Source organism: Chiloscyllium plagiosum, unplaced genomic scaffold (assembly GCF_037043375.1).
Source record: "Chiloscyllium plagiosum isolate Xiang-an unplaced genomic scaffold, Cpla_swu_hap1 HiC_scaffold_2, whole genome shotgun sequence".
In the NCBI taxonomy this organism is placed as follows: Eukaryota; Metazoa; Chordata; class Chondrichthyes; order Orectolobiformes; family Hemiscylliidae; genus Chiloscyllium; species Chiloscyllium plagiosum.
Window position 1 is genome coordinate 126,330,833 of NW_028270140.1, and position 17,734 is coordinate 126,348,566.

The window sequence follows — 17,734 nt, forward strand, 5'->3', positions numbered from 1 at the left end:
CTTAAATAACCTTCTTCACCATCCATTATGGCACCAATTTTGCTGTCATCCACAAACTTACCAATTATGCTTCTTATATCCTCATTCAAATCATTTATGTAAATGACAAACAGTGGACCCAGCACCAATCCGTGTGGAACATTGCTGGTCACAGGTCTCCAGTCTGAAAGACAACCTTCTACCACAACCCTCTGTCTCTTACCATCAAGCCATATTGGATCCAATTGGCAAGCTCTCCCTGAATCTCATGTGATCTAATTTTACTAAGCAGTCTACCTTGTCAAAGACCTTGTTAAAGTCTATGGAAACAACTCTACCACTTTACCCTCATCTACCCTCTTAGTAACATCCTCACAAAACTCAATTAAGTTTGAGAGAAAGGATTTCCACGCACAAAGCCATTCTATCTCTAATTGGCTCTGCCACTCCAAATGCATGTAAATTGTCTCACACAGAATACCCTCCAACGAATTAGCCAACCCTGATATCAGACTCACTGGCCTATATGCCCCTGGCTTTTCTTTCCAGTCTTTTTAAAATAAACACCACATTAGTCACCCCCTAGTCTTTTGGCACCTCACCTGTGGCTGTCGATGATACAAACATCTCTGCAATTTTTTCCCTAGCTTCCCACAATGTCCTAGGACACACTTGATCAGGTCCCTGGCATTTATTTAACTTTATGTCCAGCAATCCCCATTCCTATAATGTGGACTGTTTCCAAGATAGAAGGAGAATCAACGTTTCAGGCGTAAGTGCCCGAAATGTCGATTCTCCTTCTCCTTTGATGCTGCCTGACCTCCTGCGCTTTTCCAGCAACACATTTTTAAGCTCTGATCCCCAGCATCTGCAGTCCTCACTTTCTCCTATGTTTCCAAGATATGACTATTTCCCAAGTTCCCTGGCATCTATGTCTCTTTACTCTATAAATACTGATACAAAATATCTATTTAGTATCTTCATATCCTGTGGTACATCATTGATCTTTAAGGGGCCCTTTTCTCTCCTTAGCTACTCTTTACTTTAATGCACTTCTAGAATCTCTTTGGCGTTTGCTTAACCATATCTATCAAAGCTATCTGATACATCTTTTTTGCCCTCCTGATTTCCCTTTTAAGAATGCCCCTACCCCCCTTATACTCTGCATGAGATTCACTTGATCTCAGCTGTCCATACCTGACACATCTGATTTTATTTATTGTCGTCATGTACTGAGATACAGTGAAAAGTGTTTTACATGCTACGCAGGCAGAATGTACAATAGATTGCTGGTGACCATTACTCCCAGGAACTTGGCGTTCTCAACTATCTCCACCTCAGCACCATTGATGCAGAAAGGGCCATGCCTTCATTCCGCTTCCTGAAGTCAATGACCAGCTCCTTCATTTTGCTGATGTTGATGGGGACATTGTTGTATTTATACCTTGCCAAGAAGCACTCAAGCTTTTTCCTGTATTCTGTTTCATTGTTGTTTGAGATCCAACCAACAATAGTGGGGTCATCAGAAACCTTGTAAATGGAGTTGGGGCAGTATTTGACAGTATTAGTGAGTGTATAAGGTGTAAAATAGGGGGTTGAGTACGCAGCCTTGTGGGGCACTGATACTGAGGATTATGGTGGCACTGGAATGATGGCGTCTTCTTGAAGTAGGTGAAGACTTCAGATCAAAATAAGGAGAGGTTAAAGATATCAGTGAATACTTCTGCCAGCTGTTCCACACACTAACCTCCTCCTCCTTCTTGACCAGAGCCTCAATATTTCTAGTCATCCAATGTTCTCTACTGCTACCAGCCTTGCCCTTTACTCTCACAGGAACATACTTTCTCTGCATTCTCGTTATCTAACTTTTAAAAGCCCCCCCCCTCACTTTCCAGACTTCCCTTTATCTACGAATAGCCTGACCCCAATCAACTTTTGAAAGTTCTTGTTAAATACTTCCAAAATTGGCCTTGCTCCAATTTAGAATTTTAATTTTATACAACGTCTATCCTTTCCATAAACTATTTTAAAAGTATAGAATTATGATCACTAGACCCAAACTGCTCCACTACTAACACTTCAGTCACTTGCCCTGCCTTATTTCCCACGAGAAGATCGTGCTCACTCCAGTTATTGACTGACAGGTCCGTGAACAATCCAGTGGGGAATGATAAATGATAATTTAAGGTCTCAACAGTCATAACTGACGCCTAGGATAAATTCAGTAATGCTTCTTGAGATGCACAGGAACAGCTCATAAAATTATTAGAAAGTTGACCTCTCATGTTCACTGACATTCAAGATTAATTGGGCGGCACAGTGGCTCAGTGGTTAGCACTGCTGCCTCACAGCGCCAGGGACCTGGGTTCGATTCCAGCCTCGGGTAATTGTCTGTGCGGGGTTTGTACATTCTCCCCGTGTCTGTGTGGGTTTCTTCCTACAATCCAAAGAAGTGCAGGTTAGGTGAATTGGTCATTGGATGTGTAGGTTAGGTGCATTAGTGAGGGTCTGGGTGAGTTACTCTTCGGAGGGTCAGTGTGGATTTGTTGGGCCGAAGTGCCTGTTCCCACACTGTAGGGATTCTATGATTACATAAAAGGGTTTTGAGAGATTTGAACAACATGAAGCTGAAAGGGACCTCACAGATGTGCATTTTGTATATGGATAGTGACAAGGAGACAAGGGTGGCAGAGTTAACGGACATGCGAGCCCTCATTACCCCTGCTTATATTTAGAGTGTCTAAAAGGAAGTGAGATACATGGAATTGTTAATAAACACAGAAAGCTAACAGAACAGGGCACCTGGACTACAACTTGCCATCTGAAACTATATTCAGGTGGGCCCACAAAGATAAGCTCCCAAACCTGTCTGAAATGGATTCTTTTCTCATCTTTCTTGGTATTTGGACACTGCTGACAAGGCCAGCATTGTTTTCCATCCCTCAGTGTCTTTGAAAAATCTTTACTTTGGAAACAAAGGGGAGGCTGTAGCCTAATGGTATTATCACTAAACTATTAATCCAGAGACCAAGGTCTCTGGGGGCCTGGGTTCGAATCCCACCCAGATAAATGGTAGGATTTGAATTCAATAAAATTCTATCTACAAACAAAAAGAACATGCACACATTCTATCATTGCTTCAACTCAACAAAATAGGTGACAATGATTTAAATCAGAGTTAAAATTTAAACAATGCCTTGCAATTAACTGTCAATCAGTTTTATTGGTTGCATTCTCCATGGCAACACCTCTATCAGAGTCCATTTGTCAACCAATCATCATGTTCCTCTCCTGAGGTATAAGGTGGGTTTTCCCTTTGAAGTGACATTCTTGCAAATTGTTCACAAGACAAAAAGCTTCATTAAAGTATATCTTTTTTTTAGCTTTAGTGAAGAGGTATTTCCTCATGTTGGTCTTAAATGACAAAGTCCTTACCCTGAGGCTGTGGCCCTAGTGTTCCAGATATCAAGTCGGTGAAACAGCCTTTCAGCACGTACCCTTTCAGTGAGATCATCTCTCACTATTCTCAACCCCAGGAGGGAAAGACCCATTTTACTCCATCAATCCCCATAGAACAACGCAGACCCAATCCAGAGAACCTTCTCCAAGGAAAGTGCATCTTTCTACAGGGAGGGAGGGAGGCTAAAACTGCACACATTAGTCCAGGTGCAGTCCCATCAAAATCCTGTACAATTTTTACAAGACCGCTTTATTCTTTCTTCCATTGCTAATGGAGGATGAATTTATTTGGAGGCAGCATAACAAAGATTCACTCAAATGATTCCTGGAATAAGAGAGGTGCCCTATGACCTGATGCTGGATAAATTGAATCTACATTTTCTGGGGTTGAGGAATAAGAGCTGATTTCATACAAGATTCATCAGGATTGACACTGAGAGGTAGTTATTCCTGGTTCGGGAATCTAAATACCATGGGTATGTTTTCAGGCTAAGGAGTTGAATCATTTAGGACTGAAATGAGGAGAAATTTCTTCGCTGAATGTAATGTTAAGTGTTTGGATTTCTTTATTCCCAGAGAGTTGTTGATGCCCTAATGTTGGGGTATAGTTAAGGTTGAGATGGACAGATTTTTGATCACTCAGGGAATCTGGAGATATGAACAGCAGGCACAAAACTGAAGGTGAAGTAATAGATCAACCATGATTGTGTTCAATGGACCAGCAAGCTTGAGGGATCTTTTGCTTCTACTGCTTATACTTGATACAACTTCAGTGTTTTGAAGATCCACTATGATGCTAATGATAATTTGTAATTATCCCATACAACTTACAGGGCTTGTCCATGAGAGTTACTCATCGAATGGGAACGTTAAGTACAGCTCTAGTTTTCATCTTGATCTTAACCCAGGCTGTTTTACATATTCTTTCCAAAATGTACTGATTAACTTTCCACTAATTAATGAGGGTAGAAACTAGAAATGGGGCTAAAATATTAGTTATCAAAATGACTGTTTATCACCTCGATTATCGGAATGACACGGACAGGGAGTATTTTGCTCGGATAATCGAATGCTGGATAACACAAGTATTGGGACTGTGTGATCGTGTCTGGATAATCCGAAATTCAGATAATCAAATGCTGGATAATCGAGGTTCCTCTGTACATCATAGTATCTCTAAATTTAAATGATTTAGCAAGTATTCTATATATAAAACAAAATAGAATTTTTAAGTGTTCATTAATCTCTAGTTCTACTTTGGTACTACATATTTTGTAGTCATTAGCAGTTCTGATAGCCAGTTGATTGGAATAGAAACAAACTGGTTACAGAATTGAAATAGCAGACCAGAGTGAATGGGTTCATGACATATTGTGAATTAAAGTCAACCTGCAAATGACTTGTAAAAATGCCATCTGGCTTTCAGGCAAAGGCTTGAATGGCTCTGGACTGTTGGACATATGATTCTAGTCTCACATTGCCTCTTGCATTCAAATATTTTTCTTTAAAATGTTGTACCTGAAAGAGTTGAGCTGCTGATGGTGCTGGGAGTGGTTGCATCAATCTCATCCTGAGATGTCCCTATGGAAAACATGATCTTGTCCTGGTCCCTGTGAGAGTCTTCCTGAGACAAAGATTCATCGTCCTCAGCAGAAATTGCAAAGCTTGGGAGCATCCCAGAACGCTGGTAACAGTTGCTGTTCTCACTACTTGACGTTTGAGTTAGAGATAGGTGTTGCCTGAAGGTGGCAGAAACACAACACATCATGTTCTAACATACAGGATTTCTGCTTCACTACAATGTCTGGAATTGTGTCCTTTGTATTAATATTTAAAAAGCCAATCACAGAGAATTGTATACCCAGTTTCCAAAACCTGAGAGTGTGACTTATGTTTGTGAGAATGACTGGACTAGACCATAGCAGACAGGAGCAAATGTAGGCCATTCAGCCCTTTAAGTCTGATCTCTCATTCAATAAATCCTTGCTGATCTGATCACTATCTAAATAAGGTCATCTCTTAGGCTTCTAATTTCTAATTAGTGCAGGCCCAAACAGCTCAACCTCTCCTCGTAAGAAAACCCCTCTATATCCAAGCTGAACGTTGTGAAAACTGAGAAAGGTTTTTGTTTGAAAACTGAAAAATGTAAACTTGAGTTATTTGGAAGATGGAAGGTCATTCCTTTCCTAGTAATCTCACCAAAGGAGCAAATCTTTCCATTTCCAACATTATACTCCACCTGCCATTTAATCTATCCAAATCCATTCAAAGATTGAGTCCTCCCCATGACTCAGCTTCCTACATACCTTCCTACTGTCAACAAGTCTGCCTCCAATACACTCTGTCTCATCATGCAAGTTATTATCATAGATAAAAAATGTGAGGTCCCAATATTGATCCTTGTTGAACTTCACTAGTTACATTTTGCCATGTGAAAAGAACTATTCACCCTGACTTTGTTTCCTGTAAGATAGCCAATCCTCCATCCATTCAACATTCATCATCATCATCATCACAATTACCTCAAACCTTGTGCAGCAATCTTTGTTGTAGAACCTTATCAAATGGTTTTTGGAAATCCACATGCATTACACCTCATTGTTCTTCATGGCATGCCCTCAAAGAGCTCTAATAAATTTGTTGAACATGAAATCCCTTCTGTAGACCCTTTCATCTCTACAGGATTCTATAATGATTTTGTTTCTACTTCTTAAACATGGAATCTAGCAGTTTCCCAAAGATAGATCTTAGATTAAGTGGCCTAAGGTTTTTTGCTCATTGTCCCTCCTTTCTTGAATAGAAGGGTCATATTCATGGTTTTCCAATTCAGCAGGATCTTTGGCCATCAGGTTCAGGGAATGCATCAGCTTTTAGTACCATCGATTTTCCTGGTATGGTCTCTCTAGCACTCAATTGTTGGGCGGTTGGGATTCCTATGGTGGTTCAGGACTTTTAGTGGCCAATTATCAATCACTCAAGTGCCGCTTCTCACCAGGTCTCCATTTGGAGGTTGGTGAGGGGTGTTCATGACATCAGAAGATGGTTGGGAGATCAACCTGCTTGGGCTGCTGAAGGGAGCAAAAAAAGACGTTCATCTTCAGGGCCCCCTTTCCACGTTAGGTGCCCAACCACCTCTCCTCCTCCTTTCTTCCTAACCTCCTGAATGTCCAATGTATCTGCAGATTTTATTTCCAACTTTTGATTACTTTGCAACCAGCATTGTTACCCGTGGTTATAAACTACTTTTATTTACTTAACCGAGGTGTCAGATATATTGTACATTTTAAAACTACTTGAAACTCAATGAAAAACTAATAAGGAAGGATTATGCACAGATTTACATACTTACATTTCAGAATCAGGAATCCAAGTAATTGAATCAACATGCAATGTGTTAGCCTTTTTTAGCTTCCCGCCTGCATTATCCTTTTCCCCTCGGATGTTTTCAGAATATCTTTTCTCATCAACATGAGAGATTCGGTCCATGCTTTTGTAAACCTGACAAGAGATGACAATTTGACTAATATACTTTTTGTCTAATTAAACATTCTAGAAGAAATATTCACACAGAATAGCTCTGTTTTAAAACACAGTAAAGGGAACACTGGTGGGAAGAGATTCTCCGTTTATACCTTTTAATGAAGCAAATCCTTGAAGTGTCAATTCAAGAAAAACTAGACTTTTAACCAAATCCAATATAAAGGAACAAATTGTATACCTACAAGTCTCTAATATACAGGTCAATGGGCATAGCTTATAATCTTTCGAGTCACATCATGGCTACATGTTTATTACATACAACTGGATTACTTATAATGGAAGCAAAAGGTATAGTTTGTAATGGCCAGAAAGGACAGAACCCCTCCAGTATTTCAAACTGCGTGCCATCATTTTGCTGAAGATGGTATCACAGTGCCATGTAAACATCAAGAGAACAATATAGTGGCAGCAACTATGGTTGAGCAGAAGTTGAAAGAGGCTGGAAGTATAGCTGAACCTTTCAGTGGCGGATGAAATTCAGTGCTGAGAAATGTGAAGAAGTGAGATATCTTGGAAGGAACAACAAGAAAAGGAAATATTAAACAAAAGGGTTAATATAAAACATAGAGTATGATTCTAAATGGGAATGCAGCAGCAGAGTGACCATATATAAGCACAAATCATTGAAAAAGTGGCACTTAGTCATGGATAGAGTTGTGGAGCCATGCAGCATCAAAATAATCCCTTCGATTCAACTCGTTCATGCCAAACAGGTTTCCCAAACTGAACTTGTCCCACTTGCCTGCGTTTGGTCCATATCCTTCTAAACCTTTCCTACTTCATGTATCTATCCAAGTGTCTTTTACATGTTGGAACTGGACCCATCGACCACTTCCCCCGGCAGTTCATTCCACATACAAACCACCGTGTGTGAAAAAGTTGCCTCAAGTGTCCTTTTTAAATCTCTCTCCTCTCACCTTAAAAATATGACCCCTAGATTTGCACTCCCCCACCGTAGCGAAACAACATTTGCTAATCACCTTATCTATGCCCCTCATGACTATAAAAAAACCTTGATAAAGGTCAGCCCTCAATTTCCTACGCTCCAGTGAAAGAAGTCCCAGCCTTTCCTTATAACTCAAATCCTCAGTCCCAACAAAGTTCTGGTAAATCTTTTCTGAACCCTCTCCAATTTAATATACTCTTCCCATGTACAGAACTGCACGCAGTACTCCAAAAGTGCCTTACCGATGTCCTGTACAAATCATTGGCTCAAACTCAACTAGGGTAGTGTGTCCATTTCTTGGCCCTACAGTTTAGCGGTGACGTAAAGGCATTAAAAATGATGCACAAAAGATGAGAATGCTTCCAGGGATGAGAGACTTCAGTTACAAGAACAGATTGGAGAAGGCTAGAGCATTTTCTTTACAGAAGAGAAGGCTAGGAGGAAACATAATAGAGGAATACAAAATCACAGGGGGTTTGGATAGAGTAAATAGGGAAACATTGTTCCCATTGAAAAAAGGATGGGACACTAGATGACACAGAGTTAGAATGACTGCCATAAGAACTAGAGGTAACATTAACTCTATTCCTAATGAAGGGCCTTTGCCCGGAACATCGATTTTCCTGCTCCTCGGATGCTGCCTGACCTGCTGTCCTTTTCCAGCACCACTCTAATCAAAGACTCTGGTTTCCAGCATCTGTAGTCCTTGTTTTTACCTTAGGAAAGACTATGCCTTACATTGTGAATCAATTCTGCAGCGCATGGCCTGAGATTGTAGCAAAGGCCAATTCAATCGAGGCTGTCAAAAGCAAACTGCATATTGATCTGAAGAGGTAAAAGTTTGCAGGAATACAGAGAGATGGCAGGGGACTGGATGAGTTGAACAGATCTGACAAAGAGGTGCCACAGATATGCAGAGGAACCTCGATTATTCGAACGACACAGGTGGGGAGTATTTTGTTCAGATAATCGAATGCCGGATAACACAGTTTAGTCAAGCATCGGGACTTTGTGATCTTGCAGGATAATCCAAAATTCGGATAATCAAATGCCGGATGATCGTGGTTCCTCTGTAATGGATTGAATGGTTTCTTTCCGTGCAGTAACCATTCTTTGATTCTCAGGGATTGAGGTCATGACTGACAGAAGGGGGATGGTCTTATTTTATAAAGAGAGAATATTCTTAAAGTCAAACAGATTGCAAACAAACAGTCTGGCTAAGCTGAGACAGTAGCCAAGGAGGAGGATGGAGTCAGTGGTTAAGGTACAGAGTTTGAGGTAGGGTTCAAAGATGACTCTGGTCTGACATATAACTGCTGAGATTACAGTTCATCCAAAGGAGCTGAAACCTGCTGTGGGTACCAGGGAGGTGGAGCTGGGTGTCATCTGTGTACAAGTGGGTGAGAAACTCCTGTCTGAAGTTTTCAAACGACAATATGCAGAGTCAGAAAGGGGTGGGCCATCTCACAAAATGCATTTGAAAAATATACACCAGCAATGCAGGAAGGTGCCATTTGGCTGTACTTACTTTGTTAAACCGATGGGAGCATGATGAAAACTGTCCTATTTCCAAATTAAAATTCTCCTCATTTGTCTCATCCTCTTCTTCAGTTTCCATATGGTGGTATCTTTCAGACCGAGCTAAATTAGAGGAAACAAATCGAAGTGTCACAGAACTTATGAGGCAAAATCAAAAGCATACATACTTGCACTTGTGTAACATCACATCATAGGATAGGAATAACACAGGAGGCCACCATTCAGCCTGTTGTGACTATGCTGTCTCTCTCTAAGAGTTGCTTGGCTAATCCCTTATCCTGTAGCCATGTGAAGGAGTTCCCTTCAGATTATTATCCAAATCCCTTCGGAAAGCTGCAATTGAATCAACCAGATTCCCAGAACATACATTCCAGATCCCAACCACTTGCTGCAGAAAAAAACATTTTTTCTTATGTTGCCTCTATCCCTTTGATTGTATGATCCTCAACTCTGCTGATACACTTCTTATACGACACTTTACCAAAGGACTTCTGGATGTTCAGGTACGCTGCAACAACTACATTACCCTCATCAGATTTTTTTGTTACCTCAGCCAAATACCATCAAATAAATTAAAACTAATTCACTCTTAACAATCCTTTGTTCACCTGTTGTCTTTCACTGTATCTCACCCCTGCACATACACAATATGGCTGCTGGGGAAAATATAAGCACTACTGCTGTTAGGCGGTATGTGGAGAATGAAGAAAGAAGTAAAAACAAAGAGATTTAGAATCTCCTCAGTTTAGAGGACTGATTCTCAGCTGGCTGGGCCACAAAAATTGAAAAATACTCCCTTGTTGACTACCCTAATTAGTCCACACTTGAGTCCAAGTGATTCTTTTGTTCTGGATTATCATTTCGAAAAGCCGGTCTACCAGTGGGCATGATGCCTGTAAACAGTTTCTGTTACTTTGCAATTTGGTAAATCTGAGAATCCTGACATTGTGGAAGCAGGCCATTCAGCCCATCAAGTCCACTCTGACCCTCCGAAGAGCATCCCACCCAAACTGCCACGCTCCCTCCAGCTATCCCTGTAATCCTGCATTTCCCATGGCTAATCCACTTGGCCTGCACATCCTTGGACACTTATGAGCAATTCACCTAACCTGCACTTCTTTGGTCTGTGGGAGGAAACTGGAGCATCCAGAGGAATCCTGTGCAGAGACCGGGAGAATGTGCAAACTCCACGCAGACAGTTACCAGAGGGTGGAATTGAACCTGGGTCTCTGACGCTGGAAGGCAGCGGTGCTAACCATTGAGCCACTGTGTTCCACCTAGGTGTCACATAGGCATGGGATTTGAGCTAATGGGCAGAATCGTCCCAGTCCTGGGAGGAATCTCAGAAAAGGAACTGCATCAGTGGCCTGATAGATTCTTGCCCAGGGGGTAATCTCCTCACAGGCAGGTTAACACCTGCATAAGTCCACCTGCCCTGCAGCAGCAAATAGTCAATCTGGATAATTAACTGCTCATTGGAGGGTCGATTAGGAACACTGGTGGGATTTGCCAGCATAGACAGACAGCCTCTTCCCCACTAGGACTATATTCTGCATGTCACGATCTCTGGTTGCAAATACTTCATCTTCACCAACTCTTCCGAAAATGCAGCTGGGATCTTTGCTGGATCCTCATGTTTCTACAATTTATATCAGTGACTGGCATAAGGCAATCAAAAGTATGATGGCTAAACGTGCAGATGATAAAGATCTTATAAGACAGGTCATAGCCAGGATCTGATGTTATGAAAACAATATAACAAGGATGCAGATCGTTATGATTAGGTTAAGTGAGTGGGCAAAATTCTGGCAGATGAAGTCCAATGTGGGAAAGTGTGAAGTTGTTCACTTTGGCAGGTAGAATAAAAACAAAATTTAAACAGGGAACGATTTCAGAATTCTGAGGTGCAGAAGGGTCTAGATATTCAAATGCACAAGTCACAAAATGACTGGTATGCAGGTACAGCATGTCATCAGGAAGACTACCAGGCTGCTAGCCTTTATTAAGAGAGCAATTAAATACAAATGGGAGGATGATATGCTCCAGTTATACAATGATGGTGAGACCAGATCTTGAAAACTGCTTCGGTCTCCTTATTTGAAGGAAGGATGTAAATACATTGGGGGTGGCTCAGGAGAACGTTTTCTAGATGAATACCTGGAATAAGCAGCTAGGTTTAGGAGGAAAGATCGGAGAGGATGGGCCTGTTTTCATGACAGTTTAGAAAGTGATTTGATTGAAGGCTGAAGAATGTTCCGTTAAGCTGCATGGGTCTGCCTGTCCAGCCACTCCAAAGATCCACCTATGGCAATCGGTATCAGTAAGCCAATCACAGCACTGACTTCCAAAGGCCCGTGCAGCCGGTAAGAGTGCTGAGCCTGAATCGTGTTGACTAGGCGGACGTGGAGAGGACGTTTACTTCTGTGGGCGAGTCCAGAATGACTGGACAGGGGCTGCACCTTTAGGACAGAGGTGGGGGGAACCATGCTTTCTTAGAGGGTCACTCAACGTCTAAGGCAGTGGAGATGGGGTTAATAGAATATTTTTAAGGCAGAGATAAGTGAGGTCCTTGTTAGACACAGGATCCAAAGATTATTAGGGACAACAGGAACGTGAAACACAAACATGATCTACTGAATGGTGAGCAGGCTTGAAGTGCTGAAGGGCTGAATGGCCTAATTCCATTCCAAATAGATATATTTGTAAACCAGTTGGTGTGACAAGACAGATTCCTTTCGGTATTGTGGTTTGATTATTACTTTAGCTGGTAATCTAAAAGGAGGAAAGCCCCATTGTAGTGTTCCTGCCAGGTGCAGTTGGTAGGAAGAGAACATAGCTACAAAGAGGACAGAACTGGCAGCTTGTTCCACTTTTCAAAATAAAATCTTGCCATGAAAATTTAGGCCTTGCCTGGTCATCCACTTGCTAGTTTGACAGGCCCTTGCAAAACGCCCTTCCATTCCTGATGACTTATCAAGTTGTGAGGGACCATACATTGTGTCCAATTTGGTAGCTCCCTTTCCCCATTGACTCAGGTGATAGCTCACTGGGGCATGAGGACAGATTCGGACAGTCCAATTCTCTTAGCCTCTCCCTGGTGAGGTACATGGGGGGGCTTGGCCGGCATCTCAGCTTTCATCTGTTTAATCCTTTCTCAGGGTTCAAAGCTGAGCTAAAAATTAATTTCATTTCTCTCACTGGACTTCTTCCAGACCGCGTTACATCACTGAATGCAGATTGTGGAAATGTTTCAAATGAAATAGCCCATTTGTGTGATACTATGTAGAGGGACAGTATTGCATTCTATTAATGAAGTCAGAGTGTTGAATCATTATGGTAGTTTGATAATAAACCAGCAATCACAAAGTATGGAAATTAGGCAATACCTTTAATCTGCAACATTTTATCTAGGAAGTTCACAACGATCTTATCACAAAAGGAGACTTAGCACTTCTAACACTTACTGTCAAAATAGCTGGTGTCATCCTCTGATTCCAACTGAGGAATAAATTCTGCTTTCTGTCTCAATAAACCATTCCAGTCCAAGCCTCGGAAAAAATTGTGCTGCTTTACCTCATAGGCACCACCTGGCGGAGCAAGAGAGCAAAGAAAAAGCAACTGTCAAAACCAGGGAAAAGTCTCGTGTTTAAAAGCATTTCAAATAGAAGGCTGAACTAAGAACACGATCACAATGACTGAAGTGTCTTTAACATTCACCAAATACAATCTGATCCCATAGATATTGCTACCAAGCTGTAATGCAACTTGAATTTGTACAGTGTGTGTCTTGTGTAGAAAAACTTTTCATCCCAAGCTGTTTTACAAAATCATAATCCTATCAAGTGGGGAAAGGTGAAATGAGGCAAAACCAGGAAGACTTGTCACAAACTCAATTAAATGAGCAGGTTTTAAGGATGAACTGAAAAGAGGAGGTTGAGGTGCGGAGGTAGTGGGCTGGCTGAGGGAGTGTCAACCTGGGAGCCCAGACAGCTGCAGCTCCAGCTCTCAACACTGTGGTGACCGATGGTTGAGAGTCCACAAGGCCAGAGGCAGGGGAGCACCGCAGGAGCCTAAAGACATAGGGTTTAAATGGGAGGATGACAATTCTAAATCTGAGGTGAGGGAATAGAGGAGCGAGAGTAGGTCAATTTGGATTATGGCAATGGCAAAGGGTATGTGGAGTGAAATATGACATGGACAACAAACTTTTGGGTAGGAAACAGGAGTGGAGCAGCTAAGAAAGCACTGGAATAGTAAACTCTGATGCAGATAATGTATAGTTGAGAGTTTCAGCAACAGGTTGGCTGTGCTGGGATAAGGACTGATGAGCGAACTGAGGTGGAAGAAAAGCCACTGGCTACGATTGAATGGGAAATGGTGGAACCAAGTGAGGGCACTCTTACCAAACTGGATAATGAATGAATGTTAGATAAAGATAGTGTGAATAATGAATGTATCAAAGACTGTTGAGCACGGAGAGGAAGGATCGTGTACCAGAGTCACAGTCACAAGGGAACGTTAGGCACAATGTTTATTCGTACCATTGGTGTTGCCTCCTGGTTTTTATATTTCCCCTCCACCCCACAGTGACAGTGTGGGATTGAAGACAACTCGAACTTTAACTGGGAAGCAGGAAGTGGAGCAAGATAAGGTGCTCAGAAGTGATGGTGCTAGGATTTACAGGGCAATGAGGGCTAGATTGTCACTGTGGGCAGGATGGGAAATGGACAAGACAATAAGGTTCTCCATTCATGAACCAATTTTCAGTAGAAATCAGAATATCATTGCAACTGGACACAGGAAGATTGTTGGTGACAAGCGTCTTGTTTGTATATGATGTAATTAACACTGAGTGACCTGATGGAGATACAAGAGCAGTGATAATCACTGTTTATCAGAAAGGGTAAGTGGGGGTCAGTCAAACAAATTTGGGTTTGGAAATTTACTGTTTCCATATTTTTTCTTTTTACAATCAGAATATCACTCATACCTTATTCTGATGTAAAATCTCCTTGTGTCGACTTCTACTTGTTTGCATACACGTGAATCAGTAAGAACATTGTCATCTGTTATATTCTTACAGCTTTTCAGTATCAGTCTTTGGGTTTTTGAATAAATAGCCAAGCTTCAGAAAAGCTTGCTTCTGTGCTGTAATACTCTATGACTCTCAGTAGCTACAGAGTGGTTAGTGATGATGCAGAGTAGATGCAGTGGTTAAGAGTAGTGGTGTGTGCCACTAATTTGTAGTCATATTTACATCAAGAGCGACGAGGGAAGTTAGAAGAACTATTTATTCGGCAGATTATTGAAACATAGACTTGAAGTATCTTTTAAAGAAAAATTAGATAGCAGCTTGAATGGAAGATGAAACTTGGTCAACGGAGACTATGAAGAAAGAGAGAAAGGTAGTGGGATATTTTTTGGAATGCTTAGGAAAGAACCAACACTGCCTAGATGGGCTGACCTTTGCAACAAGCCTCTATGTTTCTGAAACTCTCCTGATGCTGAAGTAAAGACAGTTTTCCGAAGCTTGGCTACTTATTCAAAAAGGAGAAAGTGAGGACTGCAGATGCTGGAGATCAGAGCTGAAAATGTGTTGCTGGAAAAGCGCAGGTCAGGCAGCATCCAAGGAGCAGGAGAATCGACGTTTCGGGCATGAGCCCTTCTTCAGGAGTACTTATTCAAAAACCCAAAGACTGATACTAAAAATCTGTGAGAATATAACAGATGACAATGTTCTTACTGATTCACGTGTATACATAATAGGAATGCAATCTTAATCTGACCAGATTGTCAAACACTGGAATTAAATAATAACAAAACAGAGTCCGGGCATGTGCTTTTCTGAGATTTTTTTCCAACTCCAGCTTCATTACATGTTCACCAGAAAACAATTCCAATCAACTTCTTCAGACATGTGATGGTACATCATTGGGGTAGGTAGAACCTGAACTTTCAGGACCAGAGATGGGGGGGTGCCACCATTGCACGAAAAGATCCATTCCCCACAAATGTACATCTGTAGAGAATTTTAATCAACCTGTTTGAAATAAGTCCACAGAGGCCAGTATTCCATCACCAAGTTACACTTTCTTCACACATGGAGAGGCCTTGACATTGATCCAGCTCCCTCAGAGCCAGCTATCAGAGTGAGCAGACTGTCTGCCATTCTTGTTCTTATCTGTCAGCCAGGGCTCTGGAATGTGCTGCCAGAGGAAGTGGTGGAGGCTGGTACAATTGCAACATTTAAAAGGCATCTGGATGGGTATATGAATGGGAAGGGTTTGGAGGGATACAGGCCGGGTGCTGGCAGATGGGACTAGATTGGGTTGGGATATCTAGTCGGCGTGGACGAGTTGGACCGAAGGGTCTGTTTCCATGCTGTATGTCTCTATGACTGGACTAGATTAATAACACCAATCAAGGAACCCATTTTCTATGCGGTCCACCTGGCTGACCTTGTTACACTTTTCAGACCATTACAGATATTTTCCTAATCTGAAGCTAGTGGGACTTAAAGCCAGGCCTCCTAGTCCAGAGGTAAGGACACTAGAACTGCAATACAGGAACTATTCCCCATAGTATGTTCTAATCAACCTGTCCAGAGATGTTATAACACACCTCTGGAGCAGGTGAGACTTCAACCAGGGTCTCCTGACTCAGGTAAGATTTACGACCACTGTACCACAAGAGCACCTGAACCATTTCACTTCTTATCTAAACAGTGTCAATTGACATATAACCACTACCTGTCCCCAGGGTCCAACTAGCCTCAGGCACACCCTCCAGACCCTATTAGCTAATCATAAATCAGCCTTCAGCATGAAGGCTTGGATACCATTTCTCAATCTAATTGTGAAAATTATCTAAATTCAGTCGTACACTGCTTATTCACACTTGTAGTACACTCGCTGAATGGAAAATCGGTCTACCAAGGTTTGAAACTTTGGTTTGAAATTAATTTCTGTCTTTAGCAACAAGCTGCATTCCTCATACTGAGCTGACTAGCAGATTAAATAAGGTTGTGAGATTGTATAAAAAAAATTTGTGGAACAATACCCAGGCACTTTACTCTGCATTTTATTTAATAAATTGCTCACTTCAAGCTTTAATCAAAATAGTATAGCTCAATCTACTTGCCATAAAATTCAATTATGAGCTAATAAAATAAATGGACCCATTTACTGCATCAGGATTAACATCCCAGATTACATGGTTACAAACTCTCCTGAACTATGAGTCTATGATTATAACTGAACAGCACCATTTGAAGGCATGAACAAATCAACATTAGGTAGCAACTCTAAATGACCAACCTACCAGGGAGATTTTACACAATTTCAGCAAAACAAGCTATCACAACATAATGGGATGAGCTGTCAGTAGAAGTGGTTGAGACCGGTGCATTAACAACATTTAAAAGGCATTTGGACAAATACATGGATAGGAAAGGATTAAAGGATATGGACCAAGTGCAGGGAAATGGGGTTAGCGTTGATGGACATTTTGGTTGGTATGGACTAGTTTGGGCCAAAGAGCTGCACGATTCTATAGGATCAGAAGTAGGCCATTCAGCCCTTCAAGCCTGTTCTACTATTCAATGAGATCATAGACTGTGACCTAAATCTAAATACCAACCTTTGGCCCATATCCCTCAAGAACTTGCTTAATAAAAAAAAACTATCACAGATTTAAAATGAACAACAGATCCAGTATCAACTACCATTTGTGGAAGAGGGCGCCAACCATATACTACCATATATTGGGTGGCAATGGTCTTGTGGTATTATCACTGGACTGTTAAGTCCCAGACATCCAGGTGATATTTTGGGGACTGGGATTTGAAATCCCCAAAATGGTGTTTGAATTCTCTAAATAACAAAGAATCTGGAATTAAGAGTCTAATGATGACCACAAATCCATTGTCAACATCCATCTGGTTCACTTAGGGAAGGAAACTTCCATCCTTACCTGGTCTTGACTCCAGACCCACAGCAGTGTGGTTGACTCTTAAGTGTCCTCTGGGATGAACAATAAATGCTAGGCTAGCCAGCAATGCCCTATGCCCATGAATGAATGAAAAAGTCATGTTTATAAGTGCTCTCTAACACCAGGATGCCACAGTAGCTCAGTGGTTAGCACTGCTGTCTCACAGCACCAGGGACCTGGGCTCAATTCCACCCTTGGATTACCGTGTGGAGTCTGCGCATTCTCCGTGTGTCTGCGTGGGTTTTCTCTAGGTGCTCTGGATTGCTCCCACAGTTCAAAGAC

The 17,734-nt window shown here is 41.6% G+C and overlaps 1 protein-coding gene across 7 annotated transcripts in view; it reads right to left on the reverse strand.

Moving 5' to 3' along the window:
* LOC122558001 (microtubule-associated serine/threonine-protein kinase 4-like) overlaps window positions 1-17,734 on the reverse strand; it is a 475,290-nt gene that overhangs the window by 17,517 nt on the left and 440,039 nt on the right. For all 7 annotated transcript variants that reach the window (XM_043706362.2, XM_043706358.2, XM_088000634.1 and 4 more), the window contains 4 exons: window positions 12,928-13,050; window positions 9,453-9,565; window positions 6,788-6,936; window positions 4,957-5,177 (listed from right to left, as the gene is read on the reverse strand). In XM_043706362.2, the coding sequence (XP_043562297.2) occupies window positions 4,957-5,177; window positions 6,788-6,936; window positions 9,453-9,565; window positions 12,928-13,050 (606 nt within the window). The remainder of the gene's footprint in view (window positions 1-4,956; window positions 5,178-6,787; window positions 6,937-9,452; window positions 9,566-12,927; window positions 13,051-17,734) is intronic.